This window comes from Balaenoptera acutorostrata, chromosome 2 (assembly GCF_949987535.1).
Source record: "Balaenoptera acutorostrata chromosome 2, mBalAcu1.1, whole genome shotgun sequence".
NCBI lineage: Eukaryota > Metazoa > Chordata > Mammalia > Artiodactyla > Balaenopteridae > Balaenoptera > Balaenoptera acutorostrata.
The window spans coordinates 180,218,266-180,244,195 of record NC_080065.1 but is presented as its reverse complement, the minus strand read 5'-3'; the positions used below and the strand labels follow the sequence as shown (position 1 = coordinate 180,244,195).

Genomic DNA, 25,930 nt, shown 5'->3' with positions numbered 1-25,930 from the left:
TTTGAAGACTTAAAAGGGAAAATATCTCATAAATCATTTTGATTTGATTATATGTTAAAATGATACTATCTTGGATAGGGTTAAATAAAATACATCATTGAAAAAAAAAAAAAGACAAACTTAATACAGCACCCAAGCAGTATATGTGGAATGGAGTCAGACCTGGACTTGGAATCTGACCCCCTGCTTACTTGGTCAGGTAACTTAACCTCTCTGGACCTCAGCTGATTGTTTCTTTCCCTGTCAAGTGGGGATAAATATTAATCCCATAGGGTTTGCTGTCACCTCAAGTCACTCTCTTTAGAGGAGCCCAACCCATCCCCAGAGTCTCCCTGTCACACCTTGCTTCGCTATTTGCTACCTGTCTGTTCTGCACTGCTTACCCTGGTACCCAGCCCAGTGCCTGGCATACAGCAGGCACGCGCTACATGTCTGTTGAATGAACGAGATAACAAATGGCCCCAAACAGGTGTCTGGTGAGGATCAGTGACATCACCGTCAACTTCCATGCCTGGGACACATCTCCTTGCTCACTGCGGTCACCCCAGGACTTAGCACGTGGCTGGTATGTAAGAGGTGCCCAGAATACCTGTGTGGAGGCTGTGAGTGGAGCTCAGTAGCTTCAAAGAGGGACTCACAACCCTATGGGACCCTCTCCTCAGGGCTCACCACCCTCGCTCCCTATGTCACCCTTGCCCCTGCCCCGGCCCCAGCTGGCTCAGCCCCCACGTGTCCAGTAGGAGCAGGAGAAGCACAAGGGCCGAGGCCAAGGCCACGACCAGTGCTGGTAGCCCAAGTTCCCCACCCAGGTCCCCTGGAACCCAGAGGCAGCTGGTAAGTCTGGGGAGGGAAGCCCTTCAAGGCCGGCCTTTCAGGAGGCAGCAGGGCCATCCACATCGGGAACACAGTGAAATGGGTCCCACAGGGCCAGTCTAGAAACCAAGTCCCTGAAAGTCAGGCCAGAGGCTTGCAAGGCATCCTTAAAAAAAAAAAAACCCACCAATTTTTCCTCCTTCCTCCAGTTGCCTGGTAACCACTCTGCATCAGGACCAGAGTGAAAGGCAGCTGGGTACAACAGGAGTCCAGGTCTGGCAGACAGGGCACCCAGGGTCTGGTATGCTCCCCATGAGATGCACGACTATGTGGAGTTGTTGGGGGGTGGGTTCCCAGCTGCTTCTCTCAGAGGCCACCCGAGCTGGGCCCTGAAGGCACCGTAGGTTCAGGAGGGTGGTAGGCAGCACTGGGGTGGGGGGGTGGGGGTCTGATGCAAAAGCAACTGCAGGAGGACCCCTACTTCAGCTGGTGGTGCTTCCTCAGCATCCTTTCTGATGAGCTCTGCTCAATGGCCTTCCCCCATTAGGGAGCTGTCCCCCTTTCCTTCACAATATTTAAGAAATAAAAGTCGGATTTTCCTGGCCAAGAATAAAAAGTTAGAAGGGGGAATGACTTGGCCTCTCTGTGTTTTTTCATTTTGGATGTGCCGCGCGGCATGTGGGATCTTAGTTCCCTGACCAGGGATCGAACCCGCAACCCCTGCATTGCAAGTGTGGAGTCTTAACCACTGGACCGCCAGGGAAGTCCGACTTGGCCTCTCTGACCCTCGGTCTCCTTCTCTGTAAAAGTGGGTCAGCCGTTGAGCACCTGGGAAGTTCCTCCAGCAGAGAAATGAGAGGGAGCCGGTATTCAGTCCGCCCCAGAGGAGCTCACTCCAAAGGCAGTGGTTGTAATTTCCCCTCACCAAGCCCACTGGCTGCCCCACTCTGCAGTACAGCCATCTGTGTGCACCCACTAGAGGCGCCCCGAGCTGAGCTGTGCCCTTGCCCACCCCTCCCCCACCCCGGGGGCACTGCAGCCTGCCCTGCAGACCTTGGGGTGTGGTCAGCCCCTGCGTCTGGCTCAGCTGCAGGCTGGAGGCCACGCACAACGGCCCCATGCTCTGAGCTGGTGACCGGGAGGAAGCGTCTGTCCTCTGTGCCCGGTTCACACGTGCGGAGAAGAGAGTCCCCTTGCTGGAAGCAGTTTACCCTTAATGCCTCCAGCAGCTGTAGGAATGGAGGCTTCCCCTCTCCCAATTTAGCCCTGACCGTGAAGCAACTGCGGTCCTCCGAACTCTGGGTTTCAACCCAGAGCCTTTAGTCCCTAAGCATCCCGTCCACTGCCGGGACACCTGGGTTCTGAGCCGGGTCCAAGAGCGCACAATCCCTGTCTGCCCCGCGCGCGTGCTGGTTCCTCTCACCCCTTCCTCCCCGTCAAGTCTGCCGGTGGGACAAACTGTGAGGTGCAGGGAGGTGGGCTCGCTCACGGGGGTCCTCAGCCAAGGTTTCGTAACGCCACGTCTTGGCCGCTGACCGCTGGCGAGGCAGGCAGGGGCAGTGGGCCGCAGCGGGGAGGCTGGCCCCGGCCCGCCACGCCGCGTCCCCACGCCCTCAGCCACGCGGAGCCGCGTCCTGGCCCAGCCTCACCCACCCCGGGAGCAGCCACTGCCACCGGCACAGGACCGCTAGCCTGGCCGCGAGTCTCCGCGGCTCTGGAGGGGCGGGGCGGGGCCCCATAAGCCCCGGCCTGGCCTAAACCCCACAGAGAAAGCCCCGCCCCGGCGCCCAGTGCCTTTCATCAGGCCCCGCCCGCTGTGCTAAGCCCCACCCACCCGGCCAGACCCCAGGGAGTGGGTGGCGTGCCCCACCCCCTGCCAGGGCCTCCTGGTGGAGCGCGAGAGATGAGAAGGCGGTACAGAGTGTCATAAATACTCAGGGTGGTCCATAGCTAAGGATGCGGACAATAAAAAGTTAAAAGCAATCAGCTGCGAGGTCTCTGCAGAACCCCCTTCCCCTTCCCCGACGCTCCCCACCCCGCCACCCAGATCCCCACACTCCTGTTCCAGGTGGGCCGCGCTAACCCAGGAGAAAAAGGAACTACTTCCAGATGGGTTTTGCTTTGCTTCCTGCCTGCGTGGTTACCTGGGGCTCCCGCTTTTCTTCCAAAACCGGAGCATTGCTTTATTGTTGTGGTCGTTAATAACAGTTTTATTGAGATTATTCTCAATGTAATATTAGGAAAAATTCATGTTCCATACATTGCACTGATAAAAGAAATTTTTACATATTGAGATATAGGGAAGCCATTCTGGCTTATACATGAGTTAACTTGCATTTTATGCTAACTAAAATAGCCTGTTTGTGGCCTATCAAACATACACTGCAGTCTGCTTTAATTATTAAAGAAAAGGGCACATTGACCAGAAGTAAAGAATGTCCATGTTAAAAATAAAGATTAAAACCCCTCTTCCTGGGATGCCACGACTGGTCCTCCTTTGATGATAAGACTCCCTTCCAGGTGCCAAGGTCATACTGACTCGCTGTGTACATGCTGGTCTGTTTTTCTGAAACCTTGAAGAAATGTCTCCCCGACTTGTTTAATATTCTTTGTTCTGACAAGATATAAAACTGCCCTGAAAACCCTGCTTCTCCGGAGCAGTTTCTCAGAGTACTCTGGGAAGCGGGCTTCTGGTCTAGTCCTCAGTTTGGCTCAAATAAAACTCCTTTCTATTCTTTTCTTTTTTTTTAAATTAACTAATTTGTTTTTTGTTGGGTCTTCGTTGCTCCGCACGGGGTTTCTCTAGTTGCGGCGAGCGGGGGCTACTCTTCATTGTGGTGCACGGGCTTCTCATTGTGGTGGCTTCTCTTGCTGCAGAGCACGGGCTCTAGGGCGCGCAGGCCTCAGCAGTTGTGGCTCGCGGACTCTAGAGAGCAGTAGTTCTGGTGCATGGGCTCAGTTGCTCCGTGGCATGTGGGATCTTCCCAGACCAGGGATTGAACCCATGTCCCCTGCATTGGCAGGTGGGCTCTTAACCACTGCGCCACCAGGGAAGTCCCCAAACTCCTTTCTAATCTTAATATTGATTATCTTCGCCAACATCACCCATTGAAAGTGTACCATTCCGTGGTGTTTACTATATTCACAGAGTCCCTTGACCATCACCACCATCTAATTTCAGAGCAAAAAGAAACCCATACCTTCCCTTTCGCCCTCACCCCCTCCCCCATTCTCCCCTCCTCTCAGCCCATGGCAACAACTGATTTTACTTTCTATTTCTATGGGTTTGCCTGTTCTCAAAAACAGGGCTTTTCTGTGACACGATAAGTCATCCCATTGTGTGGAAGGAGAGAAAAATGCAGTGAAGTCTGGGCCCCATGGCAACAGGCGGCTTGGGAGTGGGGAGCAAAGGTGGAGGCTGTCCCCCCCCCGCTCTAGGCTGCCTGGGTCCTGCCCCTGGGAAGCCAGTATCCACCTAGAGGTGCAGCAAGAGAGGGGCCAGGACAAGGAGGAGAAAGGACCCTTCAGGGAGAAAGCTGGCTGAGGGGCCTGGGATAGGGGGCACGTGAGCCTTCAGGGGGGCTGGTTGAGGTCAAGGCTGCGTCTGTCCACCTGCACCCGTCCACCTCTCATCACTGAAGGAGCCAAATCCCTGTCTGTCCCCCCCGTCCGAGTACTTAGTTGAAGGTGTCATTGTTTCCTGCCCAGCTCTCTGATTTGGGTCCTTTTGCCCCCTCGCACCCAACTTCCAACAGGTGCATCCTGACATTGGAGAGAGGAGCTAGAAAGAAATGGGGAAAACAGAGGAGGGCAGGGAGGGAGGGAGAAGCCCAGGGGTGGAGTGGGAGAGGAGGTGGGGAGGGAGCGGCAGGGCGGGGCTCCATCTATAAAGGGTGAAGCCTGCTGGCCTGGCAGGCAGGAGAGCTTGGGTCCACTTCAGCAGGTACCGGCTCCAGGGACCCCACTGGCTTTGGTGAGTCCTCCCCGCCCCGACCAGCAGCAGGTCCCTCCAGCACACTTGTCCCCATCCTATGCCACCTGCCTCCCTTGCAGAGGGCCCTGGCTTGAGATGGGGGTGCTCCCATGCCTGCCACTGCCCATGTTGGGTCCTCATCAACCACCTACTCCCGCTTCCTAGTTAACCCTCAAGGCGCCGGAGGAGGAGGACCAGCCTGCACTATGAATCCGTGGCTCCTGGTCTGCCTGGTGGTCTGCTTCGTGGGTGCCTGGGCTCCCACTGTCCACGCTCAAGGTACTGTCTCAGACAATACCTACCCTCCCCCCTGGAGTGCCCCTCTCCCCATCCTTCTCGTGCCTCCCCTAGCATGTGCCTGTCTCCTCCTCCAGAAGCCTCCCCCATCCCATCACCATTGAATTCATTCTCGGGTGGCCAGCTCCCCCCAGCAGGCATGCGAAAACTCCCAGCATTTGTGCAGCTCCTTAGGGGTGCATGGTCCTCAGCCCCTCCTTTCAGAGCCCCTGGGTGGCTCCTCCACAGTCCATGACCCAAGGCCTCCCTCTGGACTCCAGCCAGCCCAGGGACTGTGCGGAGTGGGGCCACTTACCCCCAGGGACACACTGCAGTGACCTGAACCTGCAGAGCCAGGGGTAGGGGTTGAGATCAGAACCTGGGAGACCAACAAACATGGGTCTCCATCTCAGCTTCCCCTACTCCGGCTATCTGTGCGGTCCGGCTGAGAGTTGCTACTCAGCATTTATGAGCCCCAGTTTCCTCATCGGCAAAGTGGGGCTCCAAACTCCTGTTGCAGAGACGGGACATGAGGATCTGATGGGCTGATTCCTGCAAAACTCTTGGCCCAGTGCCTGGCAGCAACATTGATAACCATTACTGTTATCAATGGGGAATTCCTCTCCTCCTCTCCCTAGCGTAGGCATTTGAGGATATTGGTGACCAAAGGTTATTCTGGATGCCCCCCGTGTCCCCCAGCTCTGCCGCTGTGTTCTGCATCCCGGTGGGCCCGAGGAGGCAGCTGAGCCCCAGCAGCCGGCCAAGCAGGGCCCCTGGCCAGGTGGAAGCCCCATGGCCCCACCCACCTGCCCCTCATTAGGTCTGAGAGGCCCTAGCCCTGCCCCCAGCAGACCTTACCCTTTGCCCAGGAGGGGGCTGGGCTTCGTTCCCATTGTCCTGCTATTAGAGGCCCATTTCAGGCGCCAGGCCCAGCCTGGGCCCTTTGATCCTGAGGTCAGAGGGGCCCCCAGCCCCGGGGAACTGCCTGCCTGGCACTGCAACACAGGGTCCATCTGACTCCACTGCCCCTTGCTCTCGGGGTCAAGGTGGCGGATGGAGGGAGCCTCCAAGCCCTCCCCACGGCCCTCCCAGAACTGAGATGTGGCCCCTGGAGGCACGGGTGGGCAGAGGGACGGATCCCAGAGGATCCTGAAGGCCCAGCACCGTCTCCACATTAATTCATCCTCTGCTCATTCTACCTGCTCATTCTTCCAGAACCTTCTGGCACCAGCACCTCCTCCTCCTCCAACCACGCCCCCCTCCCCTTCTCAGGGCGCTGCAGCCCCTCCTTGCCCTCCGACCCAGAGCAGGAATGGAAATGGCCTTGGTCCCCCATTTATTTCGTGGTCCTGGGCCCTACCCAGCAGGGGCCTGCGGGGCCCTCTCCAACTCCCGCTTCCTGTCCCCTTATCAAGGACCAAAGGTGAGCCGAACGGCCTCCTTACCGTCTGGGCTGTCCCCGGGCCTCCACAGGGCGTGGGACGGTTGTGGCGTGCGTGCGGGCTCGCGGGTGCCCAAGGCTGTGGGCGTTCCTGAAGAGCGCATGCGCAGCCCCACACGCACGCGTAGAGATGCGAGCCTGTGGGCGGCTGTGTGGTCACAGGTGCTTTTGAGGACTGCTGCCTGGCCTACCACGGCCCAGCAAGACGGTCCATGCTCCGGTACGCCCAGAGTTACCATCGCCAGGACGTGAGCGGGAGCTGCAACCTGCCTGCGGTGATGTGAGTGGGACCATGGGGGAGGGGGTGGGGACTCTCACGCAACTTTGCTCCCCGCTTACACCCCCATCCCTGCAGATTCTTCTTCCCCCACAAAAACAAGATGGTATGTGGGAAGCCAGGGACCAGGTGGGTGCAGATTGGGATGAAGATCCTGGATGCTCGGAGGAAGACCCAGTTAAAGCCCCACCACGGCACCCGGAGAAACTTCCAAGGTGGGTGAGACCCCAGCCCAAAATCTAAGGGGCCCACCCTCCCTGCTGCGGGCCCCTGAGCTTCTCAACCCCCAAAGGAGGGGATGGCAGGCCAGCATCTGACAGCTGCCTGCACCCCAATAAGAGTCAGTGGCTTGTGAGTGGGAGGCTGAGTGAACGTGCAGCTCTTTTAGTCAAGACACCTGCAATTGCTAGAGATGGAAAATACAAGCAAATGGGAAACTCATTGGCTCAAATAACCACCCAACGGGCGGCATCAGGCTGGGCTGGATCCAGGTGCTCCAAAGGTATTGGTGGAGCTCTTATCTATTTCTCTTGCCTTCTCTCTGACAGTCCCTCATTCTGGGGTGAGGAAGTTGAGCTCTGGAACCTCCACGCTACCATTGTCGAAGTTTAGTGGTCCCACCAGAAGCAGCAAGAGGAAAACCTCCCTCCTGACAACAGCTAATCCAGGTCAGGACTCTTGAGCATGTGACCATTCCTCCCCTCATCACTGCTGAGGAATGAGGACTCCTGATCAGTCCAGACTGGGTCAGAGGACTCACCTCCAGGACCACGGAGGGCAGGCTCTGTGGTCAGCCCCACAGATTCACACGGGAGGGTCCTAGAGGACTGTTCATTACCCTGCTCCGGCCCAGGGGGCTCTGGCAAGTGCTGAAATGAAACGCCAAGTGTGTGGACCAAAAACTTCAGGGCCCCTGACTCCACTCCAGCCCCCTTCCCGTCCCTCCTGCAGGACCATGAGCCCGCACTTCTCTAGGATCAGCCAGCATGAGATGGGCTGGACCTCTGTATGCCACAGTTATCACCCTGCAGCCTCGGCTGCCCCAGCCCCTCTGTGCTTCAGGGCAAATCTCAATCCCCGCACCTGAGGCTGCATCAGTTCCCTCCCTGTCACCCTGCTACCTCCTGCTCCTCAGATAGCTGGAACAAGGGAGCTCTGTTATTTCAAGCCCCGTGCCTGCTCCAGGCACCAGAGTCATACCTGCCTGGGCAACGATTCTTGGAAAGAACCATCACTATAGTTGCCTACCTGTAGGGACACACCTGCCTGTGTCCCTCTGGGTCTTTGCAAAGCTTCAGTTCTCTCCCAGGATGTGCTTCTCTGAAACTTTTAAATAAACCATTGGTGGGATGTCATTCCTGTCTCTGTCACCTTTCATTGTGGGGTGCGAGTCCCCAGCCTGTGTTGAAACCCACGTGATCCCCTCCCACCCCAGGATCTGTGCTCTCAGCCTGGGGCGCTGAGCACTGGGGCCTGGGGCCAGGGTGCAGACTCAAAGGAACTTCCACGCCCCACTACACTGTGCGGGTACCCAGAGCAGATGCCATAAACTTTCTGAGCCTCGGTCTCCCCGCTGTAAAGCAGAGATGATAACACTGCCTGCCTCATACAAGTTTGTGGGGACTAAATACACTGCCGTTTGTGACATACAGCACACGCACAAGCTACATGTTAACACAGTGAGTATCCCGTCCACTGAGCTCAGCCATCAAATTCAATAGATCCAGTCCAACCTGGAGCCAGGCAGGATGGAGCCAGGACACTGGCATGGCTGCCCACCTTTGAATCTGGTTCTTCTACCTGTAATCTGGTGTCACCTCGGCCAAGTCACTTAACCTCTCTGAGCCTCAGTCTTCCTATCTGTAAAATGGGGATGAGAACAACAGTATCGATTCCATGGGGTCATAGTGATGATGTAATAGGGAAGAACTTTTTATATTCTATTACAAGTTAATCACTAAAGGGATGTTGCCTATAAGCTTAAATTATACATAATGGCCCATCTTGGGCCAGGAACCCTGCTTCCCAGGTAATGAGCACTAAGCTAAAATACCTTTGTTTAGCTCACAGGAAACATCCAGGCCAGGCCCACCTGTGAATGTCTGCAGGAAGGAAGAAATGAACACATCCCCTCCAGAAGCTGACCAGAACAAGGAAATTGGTTTGACTTTACTCCCTCCCCTTTTTGTATAAAAGAAGCCTGAATTCTAACGCAGGCAAGATGGTTCTTTGGGGCACGAGTCCACCACCTTCTTGGTTTGCTGGCTTTCCGAATAAAGTCGCTATTCCTTGTCCCAACAACTCGTCTCTCGATTTACTGGCCTGTCATGTGGCGAGTGGTATGAGCTTGGACTCAGTCACAAGGACTGAATGGGTCAGTAATTGTACAGTACTTAGAATGGTGCCTGGTACATAGTATGGGGTCAGGGATCATGAGCCATTATTATCAGTAATGGTGAACCCACAAGGGATCCAACGGTTGCCACTTGCAGCCTGGCTTTGTGCCAAACTCCCAGGTCTGAAGTTGGCAGAACCTACCTGCACCCTGGGATGGTGTCCCCCACCCCCAGGTGCAGGATGGTCTTCACCCACCTCTCCCGTACACACTTTCTCTTCGGAACCCTAGGCAGAAGTACATCCTTTCCAAAGCTGCTGCCCTCCTGGGGCCTCCTGCTCCCCCGCCACGTGAGCCTTGCCCGGCCCTGCCAAGGGCAGCGTCTACTTACTGCCAGAACTTGCCAAGGGACAGACTTAACCCAAAATAACTTTATTGTTGTCTCTACTTCTGATAGAAAAGCATCCTCAGAACCCTAGCCCAGCTCCCCGTGGGGACGAACATGGCTGCGTGTCAGCAACTCTGGCTGGGGCCCCGTGGGCCCTTCTGCTGGGAGGGACGAGCCCTAGGCCCACCCTAGCCAGCCGTTCCCATGTCCCGCCAACCCCCAGGGCTGAGCCCCCGTGCAGTGCAGAAGTTTAAGCCTGAGACTGACCAGATACAGTGAAACCCAGGGCCCTCCTTGACCCTGGCCGTTGAAGTGGAGGGGGCAGGCCACAGCAGCTGCCAGCTGTCTCTAGGAAACACCGAATGGTGGGGTCCCTCGGATAGAGGCTGGGCTAGCTTGAGGTCATAGGATAGCATTTCGCTCTTCCTGAGTTTTGGGGTTCCACCTGGTCGGCCACTGCCGCCAGGGATTGATCCCTCCCAGCTCTAGAATCTCCCGCCTCTGGAGAGGAGGACCACATAGGGACCCTGGGACCCATCGACGCCAGGGCTTGTCAAGGGTCTCCTGGGGGCGGGGGGGTGGGGAAGGGGTATAGCAAACAGAGTGACATCCTGTGGAAGGAGGCAGGGGCGGGGCGGTGCCGAGGTGGTGAGTCTGGAAAGCGGGCTGCGGCAGGGGCCTGGGGCCAGGTGGGAGGCATGGGTGCCTCTGGACTACATGAGCTGCAGCTGCACCTTTAGCCGCAAGGCCCGGCCTGCCGGCCCCCACTCTGGCTGGGTGCCCCAGGTCCCAGCCACGCTCACCACCTCCAGCTGGTAGGTTCCAGGCCCCGGTCTCCGACGCCCCAGCTGCAGGGAGCTGAGGCCGCGGAGGTGATGCATGCGGAAGAAACCTTGCTCGTTGCCACGGGCAATGATGTAGCGGACGCGGCCCCCCAGACCCTCCAGCGCCGGCCGCAGCTCCAGGATGTGCTCGGCCCGGCCCAGGCGGGAGAGGTTCAGGCCCAAGGTCAGCGGAGCCTCCGAATCAAGGCTGGCCAGGCTCGCCTGGGGAGAAAGACCAGGTGGATGATGGCAGGGGCTGGGAGAAATCAGAATGCGGTGGGTAGGGGGCCAAGAGGAGAATTTTAGGCAATCTCTAAAATGGAGGAAAACACGGACCACTCCCTGCCCTTGACTCCTGTCTAGCCCTCCCCACCCACAAGACCAATGGTCAGCTTGGGCTATAGTAGAGGATGGAGGTGGAGGCTATTTCCCAGGTGGCAAGCAAACTTTTTCACAGGCTGACTCCAGACCCCTTGTTTCAACTGAGGGGCCTTAGTTAGATCCCCAGCCTGGTGGAGGAAATGGAGAATTTTCCCTCAGATACCCAGACTGGGAGGCAGTCAGATGGCATCTGGCCCCAAAGCACCCAAGGTCACTCAAAGGTGGTCTGGGGTGGCTGGAATTATGACCAAGGGCCTTGCAGCACGAGCCAGCCCCAGACACAGCGAGAGAAACACAAGACCCTGCTGGGCCATACAGAGGAGCTGCTCAGTAGCTATCCGGTTCCTGGAGGCCGGCTGCACTTCCTGCATCTGGGCTCTCTGAGAGCCCCCCTGTGTGCAGATGACAAACCCCTCTTTATCTGAGCTCCTCGGAATGCTTCCTGGTCCTGGCAGCCGGACAGGGCCCTGAATAAGCCAGCAAACCTCAAAGGCAGGCTGATGGGGGCTGGGTGATGTATCCAATCCCACAGGAGGTTATCTGTGCTTTCTTATTCTTTGCTCTGGGCAGAGCTGTCTGTTCTGCCTAATTTACATGCTGATGGAGTGTTTTGCTGTTGCATGAAAGTGAAAACTATTCTTGTTTCCCAGCCCTTCACCAGGACTGCTGCTCAGACATGTGCTCTTACTGACACCTGCTGGCAATCCGTGGGTATTGCAGGCAAAGCCACAGGACCCAGCCTGCCTCTGCCCAGATCTGCTTGTGTCCATGCCAGGAGCCCTGACAACCTCTCCACTCACTCTTACTGAGTACCAAGGGCTGGTGACACAGTGGCAAACCTGACAGACACTGGGCCCTATCCCTGTGATGCTTACAAAAATAACAGTAACAATGGGAATAATATGTACACACACTCTTTTTCCCAGAAAGGGGAAACAACTAGAAGGAAAAGGAAAGCAAAGGAACATTCATATTTAGATAATCTACTATTGAGAGCCCCTCAGACCCAGCATTCCTGTCCCACTTCTGCCTTCATTTTTTTCCCCATAGCATTTATCATGTATCATATTTATCACATGTTACAAAATAAGATGTGTTTTACATATTTCTTGTCTGTCTCTCTATTAGAATATCAGTCCTATGGGGACAGGGACTTTTTTTGTGTGTGTGTTTTATGTGTTGTTCACTGTTGCTCCATTTTTTTGGTTGTTCACTATGAGTCCAGCACACAGTAGGTGTTCAGTAAAATCTATGGAATGAAGGAGTTTGGTTCCAGATGTGGGTAATGGCTTCTGTGCTCAGTGATTTTTTTTTTTGAAATAACAGAAAGTAATGACCTCAGAAGGTGGTGGGTGCAGAGGGGCCCGGGATGACTGCCATCCTGCTCTGCCAGTTTTTAGTTCTATAACTTGGGCATGTGACCTAACCTCTCTGAGCCTCAGTTTCCCCATCTGTAAAATGAGGATGATAGTGGTACCTACACCTCCCAGGGCTGTTGTAAACATTGAGAGGTTGTGAATGAATGCAGAATGCTTGGAGCAGCACGTGTATCCAGCAGGTGCTTAATAAATGTTTAGCTTTCAGATTCTTTGGGGGATAGTGGCAAGACCAGCCAGCAGTGGCCTCAAGGACTTTTCAGCTGAAGGACAAGCAAGCTGAATTTGTGACAAAACTGCCCTCCCTGCACAACCTGGTGGGGTCAGGGTCATAGCTGAAGTGGCCCCAGGGGACAGAGGGACTAAACCACAGGACTGCTCTACTGTTCTTGAGAGCATGGCGGGTGGGGTGGGGGAGAGACAAGGAGCGTTCAGGAGGCCTGAGCATAGCTCCAGGAGCATTGTGGGTGCAGGAAAGAGGTGCAGAGGGTCTGAAGAAAGGAGATGATGGAAGGGGTTAAGCTAGCTGCTCTGAGCGCTATTGGTGCTAAATCCAGAGGGGCTCTGAGGGAGGGCTGTGCCAGCCAGGAGGTGACAGGTGACAAGTTCCAGGGTGCAGGCAGGGTTGGGGGGCCCAAGGCATTTTTCCTGCATTGAAGCTCCATGGAAGGGATCCACGGGAGGCATCACACCCAGGGCCTGTGTGGGAGGTGCCTGACTTCTCATCTGGAGCAAGGTGGGGTGCTTGGGGGCCTGTGTCCCCCAGAGAGCTCCCAAGGGGAATCCTCAGGCTGAGGAACTACAGGAAGACCCAGAAAGGCACCATGATTTAGGGGACAAGCTGTGACATGGAGCCTGGTCCTCTTACCCCTGGCCGGTTCCCTGGCTGTCCCTGCCACTCACTGTGCCCCATGCCCAGTGCATTCCCCATGGCACCTGATAGTCCCCATGGGGGCTGCGCCGTGGCCGGTCACGAGGGGGCTGGCCGTTGATCTTGCATTCATAGCAGGCTTCGGGTGAGAGCGGCTCCTCCTCATCTGGGGCATCCTGAGGTCCAGGGCTGAAGCCCAGGCCAGAGACACAGTGCCTGGGCCAGGACAGGGGTGGGCAAGTCTTCAGGGGCAGGCTGACGGGACCTCCCCTCCCACCCTCCCACCCCCTACACTCCATTTGGAGCCACTCTGCCCGTGGGGGCAACTACGAGTGTACCAAGGTGCCAGTGCGGATTTGCATGTGCCTACACGTGTGTGTGTGCATCCCTTGGCTTTCCTGGGTGTAGGTGTGAACCTGCATGCATGCAGGGGTGTAGGATGTACCTGAGTGTACCCAGGGGCGTATGCGTGTATGAGCCTGCGTGCACCCTGGATGCTGACATGGGCTTGCACGCATGTGCACATTGGGATATATGAATGAGGGTGCCCGGGCATGTTGGCACAGGTGTGAGCCTCACACACACTCATGTGTATTACAGGGAGGCGTGCATCCTGCACTAAGCACATACAGGACAATTACTCCACGTGGGGTGTGAGCTTGTGCGTCCACAGGTACAGGTGCCACTGGGCCTCTGCACCCATTTCTCTGTTTTGTTTTGGTTTTGGTTTTGTTTTGGCCACGCGGCGTGTGTAGCATGTGGGATCTTAGGATCTCCCCGACCAGGATCAAACCCACGCCCCCTGCAGTGGAAGCGCAGAGTCTTAACCACTGGACCACCGGGGAAGTCCACTGCACCCATTTCTCCGTGCACACGTATGTACGTGAACGTGTGCACAGGCCCGTGTGTGTGTGCGTGCGCGCGTGCACGGCCAGGGTTCGGGTGTCTGTGTCCACCCCGCTCAAGCCCCTCACCCTTGCCCAGCCCGGAAGTAGCCTCGGGGGCAGCCGCACAGGAAGCCGCCGGGGGTGTTGGCACAGCTGTAGCTACAGGGGCCGCCCCGCACCGCACACTCATCCACGTCCTGGCAGCCCCCGAGGGCCTGGTTGAAGTCAAAGCCGGAGGGGCAGACGCAGCGGAAGCCGCCCAGCATGTTGTGGCAGGAGGCGCTGCCGCAGGCCGCGGGTGACAGGACACACTCGTTCTTGTCTGTGGAGGGGGAGGGGGAGGACGGGGGGAGGGGCAGGGGGCAGCCTTCGCATCTCCAGATCCCTCCACCTGCATCCCTCCCGTCCCCACGTGGCAACTCTGGTTCCTCCTTCAGAGCCCAAGGCCAGCCCAAGGTCAAAACCTCCATCAAGCTCCCGGTGAGCCTCTGGACTAGGTCTGCTGTCCCCTACACTCCTTTATCCGCCCCCCCAGCGCCCCCCCTCCCCATCCTGTAATTCTCCTTTGAAGCATTTCTCAAAACTTCCCAGGAATGTTCAACGGTGGGATGGTCTAGAACAAGGTTTCCCCACCTTGGCACTGTTCTCATTAGGGGCTGTTTCAGTCTCTGTGATGGCGGCCGTCCTGCACCCTGCAGGGTGTTGAGCAGCGCCCCTGGTGCCCACCCACTAGATGCCAGGAGCACCCAGCGCCCAGTTGTGACCATCAAAAATGTCTCCAAGACACTTCAAAATGGTGCCCAGCTGAGAACCACTGGCCTAATTAATCCCTGTCTCCCCCGAAAGACTGGACAATAGGAGGGCAGGGATGGAGTATGATCTTGGCTCACTTCCGTATCCACGGGTCCTGGGCAAACCGTCGCCGAAGGAATGAATGAGTAACTGTGGAGTAGGCTGAGAAAGAGGGATTGGCAGCAGAGGCAATGGTGTGTGGGGTCCCCAGGGGGCGAATGCCGTGGGACAGAGGAAAAGACGGAGAACTTAGCTGAGGACCCACCAGGAGGGGCAGGAGGAGGAGCTGGAGAGAAGGCAGTGCCGAGGCAGTGGGAGGGAGGGGAAAGCTGAGTCACAGAGGCCGTGGGTGGAGAGTCCAGGACGGGCAGGCAGTGGTGCCCAGAGCAGAGGAGGTGGAAGGCGAAATCTGAGGAGAGGTGATGGACAGGATGCAGGACAGTGGTCCCTACATGGGTACAGAGTGAAGACCAGACTGCAGAGGAGGAACAAAGAGAGGTGGTGAGGACGAGGCTGTCATTGGGAGGCCCTGGAGCAGCAAACAGAAGGGTGCAGTGGGGAAGGTTGGAGGGAAGGCAGAAGGCTAGTCCCCCAAACCAAGGGCGTCTGCAACAGCTATGACAAAAGATGCAGCATGCATGCACCCATTTCCGTTGCCACATCCATGGCAGACATCACTAATCAATCCCAGCACCCCTTTCCCAGTGATCAAAGATATCATCTCAGAATCTTTCTCCACTGAGCCCTCCAGACCATCACTCCCTAAGAAACGGCCACCACTTTGCCAGGCTGACTCTGCAGACCCTTGACTCCCCAGCCTGCCCAGCAGCAGGGAACTAACTACCTTCCAGACCAGCCCATCGGACCTTGAGGTAGTTGTGCTTATCACAACATCCTGCCATGGGGGTAGTTCCCAGTCGCCCGCTTTGGACAGATTCTGCTTGGGGGGTCGGCTTCCTCCCGGCCCCCACCGCTCACCCACACACTGGCCCCACTGGGAGTGTGGGGTGAAGCCCTGGGGGCAGCCACAGCGGTAACCCCCCAGCTCGTTCTGGCAGCCGTGCTGGCAGCGATGAGGCCCGTCACATTCATCCACATCTGTGAGACGCCGAGAGGAGAGAAGGCTTGCCAGGTGGCCCTCAGGACCACCCCCAGGGCCTAGACCCCACCCAAAGCCCGGTTCTACCTTTGCAGCCATGGCCTGAGCTGTCCAGGGTGAAGCCTTGATAGCACTCACAGCTGAAGCTGCCTGGGGCATTGTGGCAGTGTCCACGGGTGCCACATGGGCCAGGCTGGGCCAAGCACTCGTCATTGTCTGCAGAGGACAGAGAACGGGCAGGGCCACCTGCTGGTTAGGGGGTTCATGTCGGGCACCACGATACTAGGCCTACCACCTGATCAACTGTTCCAGGCAAATCTCTTATATATATATACACACATATATATATATATATATATATATATGTGTGTGTGTATATATATGTGTATATATATATATATACACACACACACATATTTTTTGGCTGCACCATGAAGCTTGCAGGATCTTAGTTCCCAGACCAGGGATCGAACACACAGCCCCTGCTTTGGAAGCGCAGAGTCTCAACCACTGGACAGCCAGGGAAGTCCCCCAGGCAAATCTTAACTTCTCTGGGCCTCAGTTTCCCTCTCTGTGAAAGGAGATCCATAACAGTTCCCACTTCACAGAACTGTCACAAACACTTGAGATCACGCACATGTAGGACTTTGAATCTCATCTCTACCACCTCAGTGCTGTGTGACGTAGGGCAACCGACTTACCCTCTCTGTGCCTCAGTTTCGTCAGCTGTAGCATGGAGATGATAATATCTACCTCATTGTGTTTTGTGAGAATTAAATTAACCTAATCACATGAAGCACTGGGACAGTGCTCACCCTAAGAGTAAAAGATTTAACAAAACCCCTTTTCCTTCTCTGTGGGAAAATGACCTGGGGTAACTGTTGCACTCTGTCCTCATGGAAACCTGACAATTGTGGGATGTCAGCCAGAGTTATGGATTGAATGTGTGTGTCCCCCCACCCAATGCCACCACTGCCAAATTCCCACGTTGAAACCCTAACCCCCAGAGTGATGGTATTAGGAGGCGAGACCTTTGGGAGGTGATTAGGGTTAGAAGAGGTCATGAGGGTGGGGCCCTCCTGATGGGATTGGTGCCCTTATAAGAAGAGACACCAAAGAGCTTTACTCTTGTTCTCTCCCTACCACGTGAGGACACAGGAGGAAGGTGGCTGTCTGCAAGCCAGGAAGAGGCCCTCATCAGAACCTGACCCTGTTAGCATGTTAATCTTGGACTTAGAGCCTCCAGACTGTGAGCAATGTCTGTTTTTTAAGCTACCCAGTCTATGATATTTTGTCATGGCAGCCCGAGCTAAGACAGGCCTGGTTACCAGGCAACATTGCTATGGTGGTCATGGCGGTAAATTGCATTGGGATTGGGGTCATGGAGAATGAACCATACATTTCTAGGGGGAACCCTAATTTAGGATTCCTTGACTACAGAGATTTTTTTTTTAAGTTTTAAAAATTTATTTTATTGAAGTATAGTTGATTTACAATGTTGTATTAGTTTCTGGTGTACAGCAAAGTGATTCAGTTATACATAAATATATTCTTTTCCATTACGGTTTATTGAGTGATATTGACTATACCAATACTTCACTGTGCTATACAGTAGGACCTTGTTGTTTATCCATTCTATATATAATAGTTTGTATCTGCTAGTCCCAAACTCCCACTCCATCCCTCCCCTCCCCCTTGGCAACCACAGGTCTGTTCTCTATGTCTGTGAGTTCGTTTCTGTTTTGTAAATAAGTTCATTTGTATTATATTTTAGAGTCCACATATAAGTGATATCATATGGTATTTGTCTTTGTCTGACTAACTTCACTTAGTATGATAATCTCTTGGTCCATCCATGTTGCTGCAAATGGCATTATTTCATACTTTTTTATGGCTGAGTAGTATTCCACTGTATATATACACACCACATCTTCTTTACTGAGTATGGAGATTCTTGACACCAGGCACATCCCTGTGGGAACCTGGAATCTCTCTTGGGTACAAGAGGCATTGGGGCATGGGGCTTCTAAGCCTCTGTGTGCACACGCATACAGCTGCACACACACAAATGCCATAGTAAGTGTGCTCACCTTAGGAAGGAGGGAAAATGACTGTACAGAAAAAGGAGAAATGCCAGTCATTTCGTGGCTAGGAATGCTCACTCCTCCCACAGATATGCACACGGCTCACTCCTTCACCTCCTTCAAATCTTTCCCCTTTCAGTGAGGCTTGCCATTATTCCTGCAGCCCACCTAGCAATTCCACTTCTGGGTGTATTTATCCAAAGAAAATGAAAACACTAACTCGAAAAGATATCTGCACCCCTACGTTCACTGCAGCATTATTCAGAATAGCCAAGACCTGGGAACAATCTAAGTATCCAAAGATGGATGAATAAAGAAAATGTGTTATATACGTACAGTGGAATATTATTCAGCTATAAAAAAGAAGGCTATCCTGCCATTTGTGATAACGTGGTTGGACCTTGTGGGTATTTTGCTAAGATGAAATCAGTCAGACAGAGAAAGACAAATGCCGTGTGATCCCACTTATATGTGGAATCTAAAAACAAAACAAGAAAGCCAAGCTCACAGATACAGAGAACAGACTCGTGGTTGCCAGAGGAGGGTTTGGGGGGTGATTGAAAGGGGTGAAGGGGGGTCAAAGGTACAAACTTCCAGTTATAAAATAAATAAGTCATGGGATGTAATGTACAGCTTGGTGACTGTGGTTAATAATACTGCATTGAGGGCTTCCCTGGTGGTGCAGTGGTTAAGAATCTGCCTGCCAATGCAGGGGACACGGGTTCGAGCCCTGGTCTGGGAATATCCCACATGCTGTGGAGCAACTAATCCCGTGCGTCACAACTACTGAGCCTGAGCTCTAGAGTCCAGGAGCCACAACTACTGAGCCCGCATGCCACAACTACTGAAGCCCGCGCGCCTAGAGCCCATGCTCCGCAACAAGAGAAGCCACCACAGTGAGAAGCCCACGCACTGCAACAAAGAGTAGTCCCCGCTCGCCGCAACTAGAGAAAGCCTGTGCACAGCAATGAAGACCCAACGCAGCCAAAAATAAAATTAAAATTAAAAAATAATACTGCATTGAATGAGATAATGCCATTTGCAGCAACGTGGATGGACCTAGAGATTATCATACTAAGCAAAGTAAGTCAGAGAATGACAGATATTATATGATATTACTTACATGTGGAATCTAAAAAGATGATACAAATGAACTTATTTACAAAACAGAAACAGACTCACAGACTTAGAAAACTAATTTATGGTTACCAAAGGGGAAAGGTGAGGGGGAGGGATGAATTAGGAGTTTGGGATTAACATATACACACACAAAAATAGATAATCAACGAAGACCTACTGTATAGCACAGGGAACTCCACTCAATATTCTGTAATAACCCTATATGGGAAAAGAATCTGAAAAAGAATAAATATGTGTATATGTATTACTGATTCACTTTGCTGTACACCTGAAACTAACACAACATTGTAAATCAACTATACCCCAATATAAAATAAAAATTAAATTAAAAAATCTGTTAAGGAAAAAAAAATAATACTGTACTGTATGTTTGAAAGTTGCTAAGAGAGTATATATTAAGAGTTCTCATCACAAGAAAAAAATTTTGTAACTATGTGATGATGGCTGTTAACTAGCCTTATTATGGTGATCACTTAGCACTATACATAAATATTGAGTCATTATGTTGTACACCTAAAACTAATATAATGTTACATGTCAATTATATCTCACTTAAAAAATAGAATTATATTGCAGCCCTCCTGATTGCCTTCCCCTGCTTTCTACTTTTTCTTTCTTTCATGTCCCACATCACCTACTAACACGCTACAGTGGTAATTTGTTATGTTTGTTTCTAGTCATTCCCTGGCAGAAGGGATGGTTCATGAGGCAGCAAGCTTGACCCTTGTGTTCAGTTGCTGTGCCCTCAGGATCTAGAACAGGACGAGGCAAACTGCTTCCTTAAAGGGCCAGGTAGGAAATATTTTTTACTCTGTTGCAACAACTTGGCTCTGCTGTTGTAGGAAAAGCAGCCACAGACAATACGTAAATGAATGGGCATGGCTGTGTGCCAATAAAACTTTATTGACAAAAGCAAGCAGGGGGCCGGGCTTGACCTGCAGGCTGGAGTCTGCTGAGCTCTGGTCTAGAGCACTGCCTGGTACACAGGTGTTCAGTAGGTGTTGGCTGAGTGGATTCGTGAGAGCCTGAATGAAGCTACCCGTGTCTAGGTTCAGCCCTTGAGGGAGGTCTGGTTCTCCCAGGTCACAAGACACTAAGAAGTGACGGTTGGATTGCGTGAGCCCCCTGGCTTTTGGGGGCACCCTGGGGAGGCCCTCTGGGAGAGACTCGGCAGGTCAAGGGTGAGGGTAGGTGTCCTGGGCCAAGGTCAGAGAGACTCCTGAAGGTGGTCTCCCAGGTCCCTAGGGCAAGGAAGGAGACCGAGGTCCCAGTTGCCACCAGGACGTAAGCAGCGACAGAGCAAGGGCTTTGTTCTAATCACCCCTGTGTCCCTGATGTCTGGCACACACTGTGCATTTGCCACTTACTTGGTGAAGGCTGGGGCCAAGCACCAGCCGCGAGGGCCGAGGGGACTCACCGAAGCAGGCCTGGTGGCGCTGGGTGAAGCCAGGGGGACAGCGGCAGGTGAAGGCACCGATGGTGTTGACGCAGAAGAACTGGCAGTTGTGCTGCCTGGAGGAGCACTCGTCCACGTCTGCAGCACAGAGGGTCCCAGGGGGCTCAGGGCAGGGCCCGCCAGGACTGCGGGCTTCCCAGGGGAGACACCCTGGAGACGGCTCCCGACCCCATGCAGTGGGAGCGTGTGAGATGCCCCTGGGGGGAACAGGGACAGAGCCCCCTGGCGCGTGGGTGGGGAGAGAGGGATGTCACCTCTGCAGATCCTGCCGTTCTCCTCCAGCAGGTAGCCTCGGGGGCAGGCGCACAGGAAGCTGCCCTCGGTGTTTTTGCAGAGGAAGGGACATGGCGTGGGGGCCTGGCTGCACTCGTCCACATCTAGAGGGGACGCAGCACTCAGAAGGGTCAGTCAGACATTCCTGGGGGGCTCAGGGGCTGGGGTCCCCACCCCCACCCTGCTGAGGCCTCCTTCCCGGACCCCAGCTACCCAGAAACTGTGGGCTTACACAAGGAACTGGCTTTTTTTTTTTTTTTCTGTATAAAGCCAGAGAGTAAATATATTTGGTTTTGCGGACCAGACAGTCTCAATCCCAGCTACTCAACGCTGCCTCTGTGGCAGGAAAACAGCCACAGAGGGTAAGGAAACAAATAGGCGTGGCCGTGTGCCAATAAAACTTTATTAACAAAAATAAGCGGAGGGCTGGACTCAGCCCTCGGGCAGGAATTTGCCGACCCTGACTTAGATGAACACCTGCTACACAACGTGACTGAAAAATCTTAGGATGCAGCAGATAACAGGAGGAAAGTGGTCCATACGGGCTGGGGGTGGAGGGAAGAAACAAGGATGCTTTGCTTCTGGTCTCGGTTTTCTCACGGGGGTGTGTGCCAGGCGCTGCATGGAGAGGCTCGGGGGGTGGGGCAGGGGGCTCACCCACGCAGGCTGTGGCAGTGGCGTCAGGCGTGTACCCAGCCCGGCAGTGGCAGCGGAAGGAGCCAAGGCTATTGATGCACTCGCCGTGGGGGCACAGGTGAGCGAGCACACGGCACTCATCCACGTCTGAGGACAAGCAGGGCTCGGCTGGGGCCGTCCCCCCTGGGTCACCAGGGCATGCCGCCTCCCTCGGGCCCACCGGCCCTCTCCCGGGAGGCAAGGCCAGCCTCTGCTTCCCCTCCCGGCACCCCAGAGCTGGCGGCCTGGCCCCTGTGAACCCCACCCTGAGGCGAATGAAACTCCTTCCACTGGACGCTGAGGATCCCCGTGGTGGGGACACACCCACACCATAGCCTCATCAGCGACACCTTCTCAGGGCACCCCGTCCACATACATGGAAGCAGAGATGCACACACAAGCATTGCACACCAGTCACACGCTCAGACGCTTCTGCAGAATCACAAGGACACACGCTTATGGGCGCCTCTGAATGAGACACGCTCACACAGAAATACACTCACACTCGCTCACACACGTACCCACCCTCACAGACCTTATCACTGAACCAGCTCACTCCTTCTCACCCACTTTCTGGCGTGTACTCCTCACTCGGCTCCCACCCTCACTAGCACATGCACACACGCACGTGCACACACACAAGGACAAGCTCACACACAGAATGCACACCAGCTCACCCGCTCAAGCTTGCACACACAGGGGGATGCACACCAGCTCACATGCTAATGAGCCCACACACACAGAACAAAGGACACACACACACGCTGGCTCACACACCTGCTCCCCCATCCCACCCAAGTTCATGCATACACGCAGAGCGACGAACAGGCTCTGGTTCACGCTGGTCCACACACCTGCCAGCACCGAGATGCACACACTGGCTCACGTACTCTAACACCAGCTGGAGCACAGACACATAACCGTGAACAGATTCCCCACCCACCTCGGCCATCGGCGGTGTAGCCCGAGCCATGGGGGCACAGCTTCTTGTGGGCGGCAGTGCCGGGCAGGGGACAGAGCTCGCAGTGGGGGCCCCAGCCGCGGCCACCCCCGCAACAGCACTCGGCCCTGGTGACCGCCTCGCCGCCACTGGACTGAGCCTGGCACGTGGCCTGCAGCACCTCGGAGAAGCAGGGCCCTTGCCTGGTGTCTGGAGAGAACGGGTGGGGATGGTGGGTGGGAGGAACGAGCTGTCTGGGTGCCCCTTCCCCGTGGCGTCCAGCGGTGTTGAGAGTCTACACGTGGGCTCCCAGCATCTCCGAAGCATCTGTGCCAGTGCATGGGGTGACATCTTGCAAGCTGTGGTTGCCTAGTGCTGTTAAACGCCCTCTCGGGGCTGGGGCCGGGCTGTGGCAGAAGCTGCAGACCCCAAATCGGAGAGGTACCCCTGGGCTGCAGAGGATGGCTTCCTGAGGTCAGAGGGCAGCATCCCTCTGGCCGCAGAGAGAACAAGGGACAGCGTGGAGGCAAAAGGTGGTGGCGTCCAGGACAGACAGTAGGGACAGAGCGAGGGGTAACGTCGAGGAAAGTGGGGAGGAGGCCACTGGGTTACCCCAGAAGGCTGGCTTGGGGGTCTGGGTGGGAGGTAGGGCATCGCTGAGACGAGGCTTGGGGAGCAAAGATGCTGAGCTGAATCTGGGGTGCATGGGGGATGGGGGTGTCCAGGAGGCAGCTGGATACACACGCTTGGTCTGAAGCTGCGGGGTGGAGACTGTGCTCGGGGTGGGGGGAGAGTAAAAAGGGAGAAGAGTGGCAAGGACTGTGGGGACAGGGACAGACAGGTCGCCAGGACACACGGTACCACTGGGTCGCCCTCCAGGCTTAGCCCCTAGGAAGTGGTGAACCTGGGGAGGGCCGGTTCCTGGGTGTGATGATGGACAGGGCAGGGGGAAGATGCTCTAATCTTCCAGGGGGTTTGACTGAAGGGACAAAGGGAAGCTGGGGGCGTGCGGTGGACACGTGTGTCTGGATTGGCTCAGTGACCCCCTCGGTGCCCCTGGCCCCGTCCCCGCCTTGGGGAGCTCCCAGGTGGCGGTGCCACATGCTGGGTGGCTATGTCCCCCGTACCTGGGCCTGGCCACACTCACCGTGGCACTCAGTGAAGCCAGGGCTGGGTTGGAAGCCCTCGTCACAGTCACAGCGGAAGCTGCCTGCGGTGTTGATGCAGCGGCCATTGGCACAGAGGCTGGGCTGGGCACGGCATTCATCGTCATCTGAGGCGGGAGGGATGCGGCAGGCCGGGGTTGGGGGAGGCCAGAGTCCCTTGAGCTGGTCTCCACCTCCAGGGTCGATGTCTGCCCGCCCACACCCTCTGGCTTTGAACTCTCCCGTCCGTCGGGGGCACGGAGGCCCTGCATGCCTGAAGCCCTCCTGTACCTGTGCAGTCCTCCCCAGAGCCCAGCTGGGGCCGCATGCCCGGGGGGCAGATGCAGGTGAAGGTGCCAATGAGGTTCTCGCACATCATGCCCCGGGCGTGGCAGTCCTGCTTGCTGTCTGCACACTCGTCCACATCTGCGGGCAACCCCAGACCAATGGCGCTCAAGGCCAGACACACCATGGACCAGCTCCAGGATGTGAGGACCTGGACCCCACCCCTCGGTGGCCTCGGTGGGCCAGAGTGAGGTCCTTGAAGCACTGCCAGGTGCCCGTTCCTCCCCCGACCGTCCCAGACCTCCTGGGAAGCCAAGGGAGGTGGGGGGGGTCACAACTGCCCCAAACACTCGCATCCCCTGCCTACATCAGGGTCTGTGAATCTGTCTGGCCTTCACTGTGGTCCCTGGAACACTGACTCTGAAATAGCCCTTGAGGGACCAAGTCGCAGGCCAGGGTTTCTACCCTCGACACTGTGGACATTTGGGACTAGAAAATTCTTTGTGGTGGGAGGCTCTTCTGCACACTGTAGGATATTGAATAGCATCCCTGGCCACTCGATGCCTGTAGCACCCACCCACCCACCCGTGACAATAAAAAATGTCTCCAGGTATTGCCACATGTCCCTGGGTTGGGGGCACAATCGCTGTCCCCACTGTGCTAGCCCACTCAGAGCATGTCCAGCCACAACTGGAGAGGCCCCCAAAGCCACACTCACTGTTCTGTTAGATTGGGGAGCCAAGGAGATGCTAGCACCCCCTTTCATAACTATAAAAACAGAACCACTACTCACAAAAGAGCACCCATTGCACCCTCACTTGCCTCAGCTCTCCCCTCACTTTATCACTTATTGCTCATTCCCACCCTTGGAGGCAGAGGTCTTATTTCTTCATTTTCTCTCGGGACTGAGGCATGGGGAGCCCCAGGGCCCTATCCATAGCCCGCCTGCCCATACGGGTCCTACCTCGGCACATGGCCCCATCCTCTCGCAGGGCATAGCCAGCCGGGCAGGTGCACACGTAGGAGCCCTCAGTGTTGTGGCAGCGGAAGGCGCAGAGCAGGGGATTCAGGGAGCACTCGTCAATGTCTGGGGAGGCCAGTGGAGGTGCCGGCTGGTCGGGGTCTGCCTGCGGGACCCCCTGTCCCTCTCTCAGGCCAGCCCCCCTCACCCCCATCACACAGCCCAGGTCTGGGCAGGCAGGGTCGTACCCTCACAGGTCATCATGGGACCAGGCTCAAAGCCATCAGCACAGGCACATTCGAAGCCTCCAATGATATTGGTGCAGGTGCCTTCCCCGCAGGGGTGTCCGACAGAGCACTCGTCTGTGTCTGGGGTGGGGGTAAAGGGGTAGTCAGAGCCTGCCAAGGGCTCCCACCCTTGACATGATCCTGTCTGCCTCCTGCTGGCTGCCTACAGACTGGATAGGGCCAGATCTGCTGCACCTTTAGGCTGGTCGCAGGGCGGGCATGCAGTATGTGTTCAATGGATAAATGAATAAGTAAATGAGTGAGTGAATGAATGAGTGAAGAGCAAGTAAATGAATGAAGAGTGTGCGAATGCGTGAATGAATGAGTAAGTAAATGAATAAATGAATGAGGGAATAAACATCAGCAAGAAGGACGAGTGGGTGGGGGACACTGGACAGTGGCTGAGCAGCAGGGTGCTGCCTTGGGTGGTGTCTGCCCTCCCCGGCTCCTTCCTCCCCTGGGAAGCAGGCTGGGGCGGGCTGGTCACTCACCCACGCAGCTGACACCTGTGAAGTCCAGGCTGTAGCCAAAAGGACACTCGCAGCGGAAAGAGCCATCAGTGTTGACACAAAGGCCGTTAGCACAGACGCCAGGGTTCTCCGCACACTCGTTCACGTCTGCAGGTAGCGGAGGTTGCAGGCACGGCATCTGTCATGCCCTGGCCACACTCAGGGTCTCTTCCTTCCCTCCAGGGGGGTGGGGTCCAGGGCTACCCATGGGTCGAGGAGGGAGCCTCAGACTTGGGAACCAGGGTAGAGCCCAGACAGGGCTGGGCGGGAAAGGAGGAGACTGCGGTGGCCCAGGGGGGCTCTTAGCATGTGGGCGAGGGGCTCACCTTCCCAAGAATCATCCGGGCCTGGGACTGCCCCGTGGCCAAAGGGGCACAGCTCCTGAAAGGCGGCTGGACACCGAGAGGGGAAGGGAGGTGAGGGTCTGGGGCCACGTGCAGCC

General features: G+C 55.6%; 2 protein-coding genes across 2 annotated transcripts in view; one reads left to right on the top strand and one right to left on the bottom strand.

Moving 5' to 3' along the window:
- Positions 1-4,992: 4,992 nt before the first annotated feature.
- On the top strand, positions 4,993-8,910 carry CCL25 (C-C motif chemokine ligand 25). Its single transcript, XM_057541510.1, has 5 exons — positions 4,993-5,065; positions 6,666-6,783; positions 6,859-6,995; positions 7,329-7,448; positions 8,844-8,910. Exons 1-5 carry the CDS (start codon positions 4,993-4,995, stop codon positions 8,876-8,878), a joined length of 483 nt encoding a protein of 160 aa, XP_057397493.1. The 3' UTR covers positions 8,879-8,910.
- A 1,306-nt stretch (positions 8,911-10,216) lies between these two features.
- Positions 10,217-25,930, bottom strand: part of FBN3 (fibrillin 3) — a 64,795-nt gene continuing 49,081 nt past the window's right edge. The window contains exons 53-67 of the mRNA XM_057540464.1: positions 25,815-25,880; positions 25,471-25,596; positions 24,941-25,060; positions 24,696-24,818; positions 23,738-23,872; positions 23,449-23,574; positions 22,305-22,511; positions 21,344-21,469; positions 20,668-20,790; positions 20,375-20,491; positions 15,821-15,949; positions 15,613-15,732; positions 13,930-14,164; positions 13,021-13,171; positions 10,217-10,549 (exon numbers count right to left, since the gene is read on the bottom strand). Of these exons, the coding sequence (XP_057396447.1) occupies positions 10,217-10,549; positions 13,021-13,171; positions 13,930-14,164; positions 15,613-15,732; positions 15,821-15,949; positions 20,375-20,491; positions 20,668-20,790; positions 21,344-21,469; positions 22,305-22,511; positions 23,449-23,574; positions 23,738-23,872; positions 24,696-24,818; positions 24,941-25,060; positions 25,471-25,596; positions 25,815-25,880 (2,237 nt within the window). The remainder of the gene's footprint in view (positions 10,550-13,020; positions 13,172-13,929; positions 14,165-15,612; positions 15,733-15,820; positions 15,950-20,374; positions 20,492-20,667; positions 20,791-21,343; positions 21,470-22,304; positions 22,512-23,448; positions 23,575-23,737; positions 23,873-24,695; positions 24,819-24,940; positions 25,061-25,470; positions 25,597-25,814; positions 25,881-25,930) is intronic.